Here is a 12748-nt window from a genome sequence, read left to right on the forward strand (position 1 = left end):
ACCCAACCAAATTTCCTAAAGGCAATCAATGTCACAAGTGTAGAGGAAGGGGTCATATGATGCGTTAATGTCCCAATCGGTTGAATGTGCTAGTTCAAGGAGGGGAATTGTATATTGGTGAAGGGGTAGATCAAGAGGAGTTTGAAGGTGATGAAGATGAGGAACAAGACCCATGTGAGGGAAAAAATGTCGTCGTTCCTAATGGTTTGATGAGGAAGGCCCCAATTGAAGAAGCTTGGCCTCAAGAAGGAGAGTTCAATGTACCAATGTATGTGATGAGGAGAGTTATGATTAGCATGGCCATGAATGATCCAAGTCAAAGGGAGAATCTTTTCCACTCCAAGTGCCTCATTAAAGATAATGTGTGTTCCTTGATCATTGATAGTGGGAGTTGTGCCAACGTTGCTAGCACCGCTTTAGTGGAATTCTTGAAACTTCTTACCACTAAGCATGCTACACCTTACAAGCTTCAATGGTTGAGTGAGTGTGGAGAATTGAGGGTTCATAGACAAGTGTTGATCAAGTTCAAAATTGGGAAGTACCAAGATGAGATTCTTATGTGATGTAGTCCCAATGCAAGCTTGTCATGTGCTACTTAGAACCCTCTCAAGTCAAGAACAACTTTATGCTAATCTTGAAAAGTGTTAATTTTATGTTGATGAAGTTGTTTTCTTGGGATTTGTAGTGAGTTCAAGGGGGTTGAGGTTGATGAGTCTAAGATAGACGCTATTAAGAATTGGCCAATTTCGAAGTCCATAAGCGATGTTAGAAGCTTTCATAGGTTGGCTAGTTTTTATACGATTTAGTATTGGGGGAAGAGCAAGGCAAAACTTTTGAGGCTTTAAAATCAATGCTTAGCTCCACACCTTTGTTGCAATTACCCAATTTTGAGAAGGTGTTTGAAGTTGAATGCGATTCTAGTAAAGTAGGCACTGGAGCCGTCTTAATGCAAGACCAAAAGCCCATTGCTTATTTTAGTGAAAAGCTTAAAGGTGCAACTTTAAACTGTTCCATTTATGATCTTGAATTATATGCTTTGATTAGAGCATAAGGTAATTGGCAACACTACTTGTGGCCCAAAGAATTTGTCATTCGGACCGACCATGAGTCCCTAAAGCATATTCGGGCCCAAGGAAAGTTGAACAAAAGGCACGCCAAATGGATTGAATTCCTTGAAACTTTCCCTTATGTAATTCAATACAAAAAGGGGAAGGAAAATGTAGGGTGGCCGATGCCTTGTCTAGGAAACATGTGTTGTTATACATTGTCTAAATTGCTTGGCTTTGAATGCTTGAAGACAATGCATTCCAAGGATAACATGTTTGCTATAAATCTTACGAGATTGTGAGGAATGGGAGAGGGAAATGTGGCTTAGGGATAGATCTTCTACTCCCTATTCTAAGTTTGATGGTTTCTTGTTCAAAGGCAAGAGACTATGTGTGCCTATGAGCTCTTGGAGAGAACTATTTGTGAGGGAGGCACACAATGGGGGATTAATGGGTCATTTTGGTGTTGATAAAACAGGGGGAATTCTCGAGGAACAATTCTATTAGCCTAAGATACACAAAGATTTTGCTCGAATTTGTGGCCAATGTATTGAATGTCAGAGTGACAAGTCACGCCTCCTTCCCCATGGTTTATACACTCCACTCCCCACCCCTTAAAGACCTTGGCTTGATATTTCAATGGATTTTGTTTTGGGTTTGCCAAGGACAAAAAGAGGTAGAGATAGCATCTTTGTTGTTGTTGATCGATATTCAAAGATGGCTCATGTCATTCCATGTCATAAATGTGATGATGCTTCCAATGTGGCAACTCTGTTTGTGGAAAATATTGTTAAATTGCATGGAATTCCTCAAACCATCATAAGTGATAGGGACCCAAAATTCCATAGTAGCTTTTAGAAAGAATTATGGGGGAGACTTGGTACCAAGTTGTTGTTCTCAACTTCTTGTCACCCACAAATAGATGGCCAAACTGAAATTGTGAATAGGACCTTGGGTTCTATGCTTTGTGCCGTGGTGCATGGAAAGTTGGCCTCATGGGGAGGAACATTTTCCTTTAGTTGAGTTTGCTTATAATCGAGTGAATTAGAACTATTGGCATGACTCCATTTGAAGTGGTGTACGGTTTTAATCCCCTAACCCCCTTAGATCTCACTCCTCTTACTCAAGATGTTGTCTTAAGCTTAGATGGGACAAAAGAACCAAGAGGTACCCAAAAAGGCGAACAAGGGTCGCAAGAGGATTGTGCTAGAATCGGGTGAGTGGGTGTCGGTGCATTTTTGCAAGGAGCGATTTCCCACTCATCGGAAGACAAAGTTGATGCCAAGAGGTGATCAGGTCCCTTTCAAGTGCTTGAAAGACTCAATGACAATGCATACAAAATTGACCTTCCTCCAGAGTATCAAGTTCACAACAACTTCAATGTTTGCAATCTTTCTCCATTTTCAACTCTTGATGATGATGATCCGTCGAATTTGAGGACAAATCTTTTCAAGAAGGAGAGAATGATGCAATTCGGATTGCACCAAGGCCGTTCACTCGAAGCCAAGCTCGAGACCTTCAAAGGATGTCCATGAAGTTAGAGGTCCTTGAGCACGTGTTGAAGGCAAAGAAGGGGTTCCATGCCTTAAAGATCGCTTGGGGAAGAGAAGGGAAGATAGTTAATGAAACTACCACTTTAGGCGAGCAGGAGCCATTCAGCGACTCGCCCAATGGCTTGGGCGAGGAGCCCAACTCGCCAAATGTTCTAGAAGGCTTCAAGGGAGGGGTCATCTCGCCAAACCAATTGGCGACTCACCGACTCCGAGTGTCCCTTAGGCGAGCACGACCCAGCTCACCCTTTATCCCTTTTGGGCCTCTTATGTAACAAATGCCTGAAACTTTAAATAGCTAGTTTGGGTTCTCTTTTAGGTAGACTAGTTTGAATATTGATAATTTGAAATTCTTGTATGACTGTTGAGAGCTTGGTACAAGCTTGGGTTGACTATTGCTTAGAGAAATGCGGGTTGCGAGGTGAATTCAATTCCCTCGAGGTCTTCGTAAGAGTTAGGTGCTTCTTGTAGGATTTACGAATTAAGGTCTTAAGGTTTAATATACCTTTTGGTTGCTTCCTATTTACTCTTTTTGTGTCTGTCTGTCTATCTATCTATCTATCTATCTTTATTTCTTCTCTTTAATTTCCCCATTTTATCCGTAATTCGTAGCGAGAATTACATGACTGACTGTTCTCCCCTAGAGGTCAATTTCTAGTAAAGCCAAACAGTGGTTATAGAGGGAGATCATTTTATTGCGGTAATTTTGTGGCCAGAATAATAGGGGTGTCATCTAAGTCTTGGTTTTCTATTTCTACTTCTGCCTCCAACTCTTCCTCAAAATTAGCAAACCATCTATTTAAGGTCTCATAGTCTACTTAATATTCAGAATTAAATTCTAAAATAGTGGGACGTGAAATAAAAAAAAACTTTAATCAACATGGGTATAATCGTTGGTATTAGTTTTAAATCTAGGTTGCAATGAGAACTAAGTCCTCCCCCACCCCTACTAGTAGCACCTTTTTTTCCATAAATTGATTTTTTACCACTACTTTTTTTAACGGGATCCATATTTAAAGTTTATAATAATTAAAATATAAAAAACAAACAAGATAAATATAACAAAAAAATATAATAAGTAAACAAATAATAGAGATGAAAGTTGAAACGAATGTATCAAGCGTCTAAAACACCTTTGTTTCTCCTAATTGCAGGTCAAGAAAAAAAGAAAGAAGTTGGAACATAACAAAAAGCAGGAACATGCAAAAGTTTCCACTTGTAAATTAACTGGAAATGGCAAGCACATCAAACCTCGTACAAACATATTCGGGATATCATCATGTGGCATTCCTCTTCCATTATCCTATACTAGAAAAGAAGTACAATAATTAAAGTGTTTTACGGAAATCTTCCACTAACTTGCCAAATTGATTTAATTCAACAATGTACTTTTCTTGTCTTGCATACTTTGAGCAGAATCAGCATATAGAAGAACAAAGAGAAACAGATCATACCTTGCATGTCACCCTATAATATAATGCCTCCCTACCCTTGGCTGCCTTTGTAGCTGCAGGGTCTTTTACTTTCTTCCCAAGAGCAACATTCTTTGCTTGAACCCGAGCTTCCTGGGCAAGTCTTTTCTAGACACAGTAGTTAGAAAAATCACAATGCCATCTAATGAAATTTGCTAGAAAAATATTTCACTAATGAAATTTGCTAAATGTCAAACAGTGAGCACAAAATATCAATCACAATGCCATCTAAGTGAGAGTAAATCACTGCTTACACACCTCACGAGCTTTTGCTGTCTCAAAATCATCATATAGGGCTTCATCTCTACGTTCATGGTCACCCAGACCAATCATGGGATTAAATTTACTTCTGCCAATCTCTTCACTGCAGAAGCAAAACAAAAAACAACACTAAGCTAGCTATGAAGAGAGGTTCCCATCAACAGCGCATTTAGTGTATCATTGTTGATTAATGCCTTCAACATTCCCTTCAATGTGGTCGATTCTCTTTTGTTGGCTAATTGCAACAATGTGTGACCTTAAAAACATCCACCTACTCTACAAGTAACCAGTTCAAAAAAAAAACTCCACCTTCTCTACTATCATTATGACAATTTTATATCTTTTCCAACTGCATTGAGTTAGTGAGCACTGAGCAGTAAGTAACCACTATAACAAACTGTCGTCTAATAGTGGCTGAATAGAATGCAAGCAATAGATAAACTATTTTCAATGGTCAATAAGCCATACAGCCAACTAATTTTATTTTATCAAGGAATCTCACACAGATGAATGCAATCAGTTTCAAGTTCTCACCGATTAAACGTTCTGCATGAGACTTCCCAATGTTTACAAATTCATGCTGAAGGAAAACTGCAAAAGAGTCTGTTTTGATGTTTCCGTTATAAGCCATTTGATAAGAAGATGTCCACAGCAGATGGATGGTGCTTGGTCTCAAGAGGAACTGAAGGCATTATGTCTGTTCTTCTAGTGAACCTTATAAGCACATTTTTCCTACAATCAATTCAAAACTAGAGTGAAACCGAAGAATGCAGCACATATTTTACGAACTCAAAATTGTGGACGTGCTTGTAGGTTGACAAAGGGGAGAAGAGACGGGAGAGGGGTGAAGGGGAGGAGGGGAGATAGAGAAAGTACTCAGGAGAATCTGATATGAATTGGAAAAGGAATTGGGCATAGGGCATGATGACAGCCATTTGTCGCATATAATGCATTGACTTTGGACTGTAAACACAGAAAGAAAAGATCAGTTTTCAGAAATATAGAAGGTGAATAATTTGACTAAGTTTGCTTTCAACGCATGAATGAGGTGAAACTTATGAGAACTTCTGTCACAACTATTCAAGAACTACATACTCGGTACGTTGTCCAGTTCCTTTCAATGACAATCTGGATTTCAGCACCATGCCACCGGTCTTCGTTTTCCCGTTTTTCATGTATATGAATGCGAGGAACATTCCTGAAAAGAAGGCGTAATACAGTAATATACCTTGGAAAACAAAAACAATATAATCCTGTGTTACCATGCATTCTTAAATATAACTTTCTATTTCTAAGTCATCTCATATTTGTAATATCCAGCCTACAGAATGAGGTATAATTTTCACTGTTCATGGAAGATTTAATCTCAATGGGAAGTCCTGTACTCATCTTGGACCAAATCAATGCCTGTAGAAATGAGAGAAAAGGATAAATTCTTCAATTATGGTACATGCTGACATCCATTGAGGTCTGGATGAGAACAAGTAAAATGGAAAGAAGAACTACAGGACAAAAATCACTGGAAGAAGCATTCTAACAGTACAAAAATATTCTCTTATTCCAAAGACATAATCCACCACCCTGGCAACCACCTCCCTATAATAGAGAACAACAACAAGACAGGGAATCTAACACAAATAACTAAGACTCAAAAAAGTAGAATCAGAAGAACGTCAAATGATCAGGTCAAGACCAATTGCTCAACGTACCATCTTTGCACAAAGATCAAATTTCCCACGTGTCTGTTTCATACTTTGTTCAAGACAAAACTGCAGAAGAACACTTTCTTAGAAAAAGGATCATGTGTAGTAATACAGAGTTGCAATAATCAAAACTTTCCACTTGGATCTACGACAATCTTAGGAAAATATACCCTAGTAACTAAACAAGAGGAGCCAGTCTAAAATACCTTTGTTCCTCCTAATTGAAGGTGAAGAAAAAATGAAAGAAGTTGGAACTTATAAAAAAGCGGGAACATGCAAAAGTTCGAACTAAACATTAAATGTAAAGGAAAAAAACAGTATTATGTGACGTGCACACCAAAACACGCAATAACAGATGAAAGAAGCTCAATAGTAGAAAGACTAGAAAGAGATTAGATAGATGAACTTCTTTATTAGGGAACTGATGAAAGAAAAGTTGGGTAAATATACTACCTTTTCTTTGACAACTCATGAAAGAAAGTTTGGCAAGATTTGAAATTCTTTCATCTTCATCTTCCAAACAGTTGGCCATTTCATTTATATAAACTTCCACCTAATAATGATACACGCAAAACAAGATGATAAAAATTCTGACACATGAAACCTAATTATAAATGTTTGATAGTCCACCCAAACCTTCATGTCATTCAGTATTAGATGAGAATGAACGATCTCTTAATCATGCATACATATGCTCTGTCCATGGCTCTAACAGATTAGGAAAACGAACTGCCAGATCTCCAAGACCAACAGTGCAATTTGATCAAACTGTTTCAGATGGTGCATTCTCCACAACAGTGAAAAGAAGCTGGAGATTTGCATCACTAGGAAGTAATATATACACACATGTTTAGAACTTTTTACAAAAATCTTAAATAATTGATGACGCTCAAATCACCCTCAAAACAAGTTAACAGAGTAAGCAGTTGTCGCTAATAAAAATACCCAACTCTTAGTAGCGTTCGAACACAAGAGACTCGTATTTCAAGACACACCACAAATCAACTTCCCTTTCTCAATTAAGCACAAAGGTAATGGCTCCGGTTGGTACTAACAAATAGTCCACATGCAAACTTTTTTCACATGAGAAATCCTCTCATTCTCATTACATTATTCTTTTCTTATTTCCACGCTAGTTGCCCCACATACAACCATTTTCAACTTTTGGAGGATTCAAGTCTCATTTATTCATTTTTTTTTCTTTTTCAAAGCTTTTTCTATCTTTGAGACTTCCCATTCAACCCTCACTTTTCAAACCCATGCACATTCCACACTATTTTTCATTATTCTTTTCTTATTTCCACTATAGATGCCCCCCATACAACCATTTTCAACTTTTGGAGGATTCAAGTCTCATTCATTCGTTTTCTTTCTTTTTTTTTCAAAGCTTTTTCTTTCTTTAAGACTTCCCATCCAACCCTCAATTTCTCTCTTCATTTTTTTTTTCTATCAAGCCCTCATGTTGTAAGCATCCATCCCTTCAATGAATTTCCCATAACACCACCAACTTAGGCTTTTAGCCTCGACTTTCACAACCTCAAGTTCAAGGAGGGAAGGGTTCAAAAGAGGGTTACTTTTTTCAAAAAGGATAAGGCTTGTAATGTGGTTGCCAATAAAAAGGATTAGGCTCAAAGGGGACAACTAAGGATATATTTAGTGCAAAGGTGGGATTTTTAGACAAAGTGGACTTCAAGAACATCAAAGAAAGCCTAAGATCATTTCTCCAACCAAACTCAATCAAGACCAACATTTCAAGACCAACCGGGCAAGTTCTAGGTGACAATAGCGAACACAAGGCATTATTCAATAACTCACCACACATGGCCTGCAAATCAATCAAGATGGTTCAAAATCAATCTTCCTTTTCAAAATACAAGTAGCACTGAACATTTTAACCGCTAACGAATCAAAAGTCACAAAAAGAGTTGTAAGAGTTGTCACAAATCATTCATAACATGCTCAACCTTATAAAAACGGAGAGGTATGCTCATGATTCACATGCATGACTATGCTCTTAGTACCAACCAAGTCAAAACCTTCCCAAAATGACGATGATTTTACCCTTAAAGTCATCAACCAATCCATCAACAAGCAACCTCATGCATCTATTCGGGAACGGCTACTCAAACTTCGCCACAATCAACGCCAATCAAACATTCACAAGCAATCGATGATTTAACCTTAAGAAGGACGTCACTCTCTATCCATCATCAGGGATCGTTAATCCAAATCTTATTATAAAAAAAAAACAAAGAAGCTACAAACTACAAATCAAAAACTAAAATAGACCAATCCAACACAATATCAACAGAAACATCCACAATATCAAAACCCGAAAAGGGCACACTAATGAAAGAAAAGTATGCCCGACAAGGGCACAATCACAGTATGCAGAAACAATCAACAAAATGAGTACAAGGGAGGCACCCCAACTGAAAATGAGATTGTGTCCTCACAGACCAATTATCAAAGTGAATACCAAGGCGAAAGAATGGTAATAGTTTGATATTACTATTATCAATAGGAAAAGATTGAGAAGGCAAATGTCATTAGGAAGTAGTTTGATAGGAAAAAACAATCTTAGAAAATAGTAATTGAGCAAAAGATGAAACTAACCAAAACTAACTATAATGCTAAAGTACTTCGTAGCCTCAGCAACATGCTTAAAGAGTGCCAAAGAACCTGATAGAAACCTCAGCACTAATCCTGCATCCATAACCTGCAAATTGATCAACATTTATACAGTAAGTTTCAAGGGAGAGCTTCATGGTGGCAGGATACCGACAACTATAGAGCCTTAGTTCAAATCCCCCCCCCCACCCCAAAAAAAAGAAGAAGCTTGTTTTGAATACCAGAGAGAAGTGCAAAGACCTTCCTGGAGGAAGACCTGCATAATTGCAATTCTTCACCCGTCGAATTGGAAAAAGATAAATATTAAGCAATTTTTTTGTGCATTCTCCTGCAAGATATTGAAATTATTTCGTTAGAGCACTGTGATGTGCCAGAATTTTACGAACCACCCTAACTTCTCTGCACAATATAGAGATGAAGATGCAGCAGTATGCATGCCATAATTATGAAAATCTATAGGGTCAAGAATTATAGATTAACAAAGGCACATGAAGGCATATATATTTCTAGAACGAGTGGTGGGACAACAAATTTTACCACTGGAAAAAGGCAAATAAAATTAAACTTGTTGTTTTTCTATGCGAAGAGCCATTTTTTTATTCCCTCTCAAACAAAGCCAACAATTGAATGGCGCTAACCCTGCACCTTCAGCATTTTGTACTTGTCAATGAACTGATTTCTTAGACTTTACTCAACTTTATCAAGTATCAACAACAACAAAAAGAATTCTTAAACTTCATGGTCAATTATATAGGGCAGCCAGTGCATTCAGGAAAAGAAATTACAGTGTCACGAAGTATTGCACAAATTTGTGCATTGCAGGGTTTATAGGGTGCTGCAGAGAGAGGACTTATTGTATACACCTTAAGCCAAATGGAAGGGGTCCATTTTTGACTTGCATACAACCCCCTAACAAAGTTGATGTATTCATTATTCTTCCAAAGCTTACTTCAATTATCATTTAAGCCTAAACTTTCATGAAACCAAACCAAATAGCAACATCGATAATTTAAAGACCTCACATATTTTGAACCAAAAGAAAGGGAACTCGGGATGGGAAAAAACTATGATTACAACAACGAGAATTCAAACCAAACAAGTATGAATGATTCAAAATAGACAAGCAATGAATACAACTAAACATTATAAGATAAGAGAATCAGGAGAAATTGAACCATCAAAATGGGTTATCAATATTTGGAACTGAAATACTAAGCAAACACCCAATCCTTACGTTTAAACAACAAGCAATAAGCTGGAAACCTTAAGAAAATAAGAATCTGATCCACTTGTGGTGTTAACTTTGAGTTAAAATAAGCCCTTTATGTTAAACCACAAAACAGCGAACAAGCTAAGACGAGGAAACACAACCCATAACAGCATTTGACCACAAAATATTTTGGAAATCCAACACGAAATAGAATGTAAGATGACCCCAAGTGGTAAATTTAAAGCCTCAGATCTTATTAATTTATAAACATGTATTTTACTAAGATACGAGTAAATCAATCAAAGAGACATGCTTCAAACATACCTGAAATTAGAACAAGAGATATTCAACCAGCAGGCACAATGTAAAAGAGTAGTAAGGCAGTAAGTTATCCGATTCATCCTGTTTACACTAGTCAAGATACAAATGAAGTAATCAGCCCACGACATGTTAGGAAAACAAACCCACCTATAGAAACTAAATTTAGAATTTCAAACTAAATCACAAATCATAGAAAACATGATGAGATTAAACAGTGGTAGCAACCGCATCAGTGAAATCAAAGATATAAACCTTCAATATTTCAAGCAAAAATCTACATAAGAAGACATTTTTCAAGCTTACAAGCATAACAACTAGCAACATAAGCAATACATAGGTATATATCTCATATCAATAACCCTTAGAGGAAGAACAGTAAATCGAATGAGAAATTAGCCATTCAAGTAGACATAAACTCAAGCATAAGATGTCAACCAACGGAAAGAGGAACATAAAGTTTATGCAGCAAAACAAAACTACCAGTTAAGCCCCAAATTTGCAGAAGAACACTTTCTTAGAAAGAGGATCATGTGTAGTAATACAGAGTTGCAATAATCAAAACTTTCCACTTGGATCTACGACAATCTTAGGAAAATATACCCTAAGAACTAACCAAAAAAGAAGAGCCAGTCTAAAATACCTTTGTTCCTCCTAATTGAAGGTCAAGAACAAATGAAAGAAGTTGGAACTTAACAAAAAGCGGGAACATGCAAAAGTTCCCACTAAACATTAAGTGTAAAGGAAAAAACAGTATTATGTGACGTGCACACCAAAACACGCAATAACAGATGAAAGAAGCTCAATAGTAGAAAGACTAGAAAGAGATTAGATAGATGAACTTCTTTATTAGGGAACTGATGAAAGAAAAGTTAGGGTAAATATACTACCTTTTCTTTGACAACTCATGAAAGAAAGTTTGGCAAGATTTGAAATTCTTTCATCTTCATCTTCCAAACAGTTGGCCATTTCATTTATATAAACTTCCACCTAATAATGATACACGCAAATCAAGATGATAAAAATTCTGACACATGAAAGCTAAGTATAAATGTTTGATAGTCCAGCCAAACCTTCATGTCATTCAGTAAGTATTAGATGAGAATGAACGATCTCTTAATCATGCATACATATGCTCTGTCCATGGCTCTAACAGATTAGAAAAACGAACTGCCAGATCTCCAATACCAACAGTGCAATTTGATCAAACTGTTTCAGATGGTGTATTCTCCACAACAGTGAAAAGAAGCTGGATATTTGCATCACTAGGAAGTAATATACAACACACATGTTTAAAACTTTTTACAAAAAGCTTAAACAATTGATGACGCTCAAATCACCCTCAAAACAAGTTAACAGAGTAAGCGGTCAAAGGAATTCAAGATGTTTTGAGAGCATAGAGAACAATGTGCAGAAAGTTAAACTAAACTGCATTTTACTTTTAGTCATTTGGTGTAATCAGTTATACTCTAATGACACTGTCTCTATTATTGATGTGTTAGACTCAATTTAGACGTAGAGAAGTGAAATCAGGAGTACTCTTGTATATAAGGTTACAGTACGACCCATGTACTGTTTTGTGATATAATACAAAGTTACCAAGTTCAAAAAAAAAAAAAAAAATACCAAACTCTTAGTAACGTTCGAACACAAGAGGCTCATATTTCAAGACACACCACAAATCAATTTCCATTTCTCAATTAAGCACAAAGGTAATGGCTCCGGTTGGTACTAACAAATAGTCCACATGCAAACTTTTTTCACATAAGAAATCCTCTCATTCTCATTACATTTTTAAAAACCAAGAATCATTTAAGTGACAACAACTCAAACTCAAGAGATGACTCAACTCATTAACACTTTCACATGCTCACTTGACTCAATTAGGAATTTTCAAAATCACCACTTTTTCAGCTTACATGCCCTCACATGAAAGAAGCGTCCCAAAACCGCACACACATATAAACAAGACATGGGACAACAAAGATGCAACACTCACACTCACAAAGAATCATCTCATGTACACAAATGTCACACAATAGGCTTGCCCATATTTTCAATCATTTTTGACTCAACTCCATTTGGTTAGAAATCTCAAAGGACTTTGTTAAGCTTGTAATATAGGCTTAGGAAAGGTTAGGATATCATTTAGGTATAGGTGACTACACCCTCCTTGAACACTACACAACAACTCATATTTTCCAACTTTCTCCACTTTTCAAACCCATGCACATTCCACACTATTTTTCATTATTCTTTTTCTTATTTCCACTCTAGTTGCCCCACATACAACCATTTTCAACTTTTGGAGGATTCAAGTCTCATTTCTTCATTTTCTTTCTTTCTTTTTCAAAGCATTTTCTTTCTTTAAGACTTCTCATCCAACCCTCAATTTCTCTCTACTTTTTTTTTCTATCAAGCGGATATGGTAAGCATTGATCACTTCAATGAATTTCCCATAACACCACCAACTTAGGTTTTTAGCCTCGATTTTTTTCACAACCTCAAGTTCAAGGAGGGAAGGGTTCAAAAGAGGGTTACTTTTTCAAAAAGGATA

General features: G+C 36.9%; 1 protein-coding gene across 4 annotated transcripts in view; it reads right to left on the reverse strand.

Annotated features, from left to right (window-relative positions):
* Positions 1-12662, reverse strand: part of LOC102591790 (DNA topoisomerase 6 subunit B-like) — a 51132-nt gene extending 38470 nt beyond the window's left edge. For 2 of the 4 annotated variants that reach the window (XR_001472514.1, XR_001472512.1), the window contains exons 1-4: positions 11265-12662; positions 11082-11181; positions 6669-6856; positions 6486-6585 (exon numbers count right to left, since the gene is read on the reverse strand). Coding sequence is in view for 2 of the 4 variants with exons in the window: in XM_015305562.1 (XP_015161048.1) it covers positions 3741-3899; positions 4051-4176; positions 4327-4432; positions 5425-5594 (561 nt within the window). In the remaining 2 variants the exon portion in view is untranslated. The other 2 variants (XM_015305562.1, XM_015305563.1) reach the window with 2 other exon arrangements.
* Positions 12663-12748: the final 86 nt, after the last annotated feature.

Source organism: Solanum tuberosum, unplaced genomic scaffold (assembly GCF_000226075.1).
Source record: "Solanum tuberosum cultivar DM 1-3 516 R44 unplaced genomic scaffold, SolTub_3.0 scf00857, whole genome shotgun sequence".
NCBI classification, from domain to species: Eukaryota; Viridiplantae; Streptophyta; class Magnoliopsida; order Solanales; family Solanaceae; genus Solanum; species Solanum tuberosum.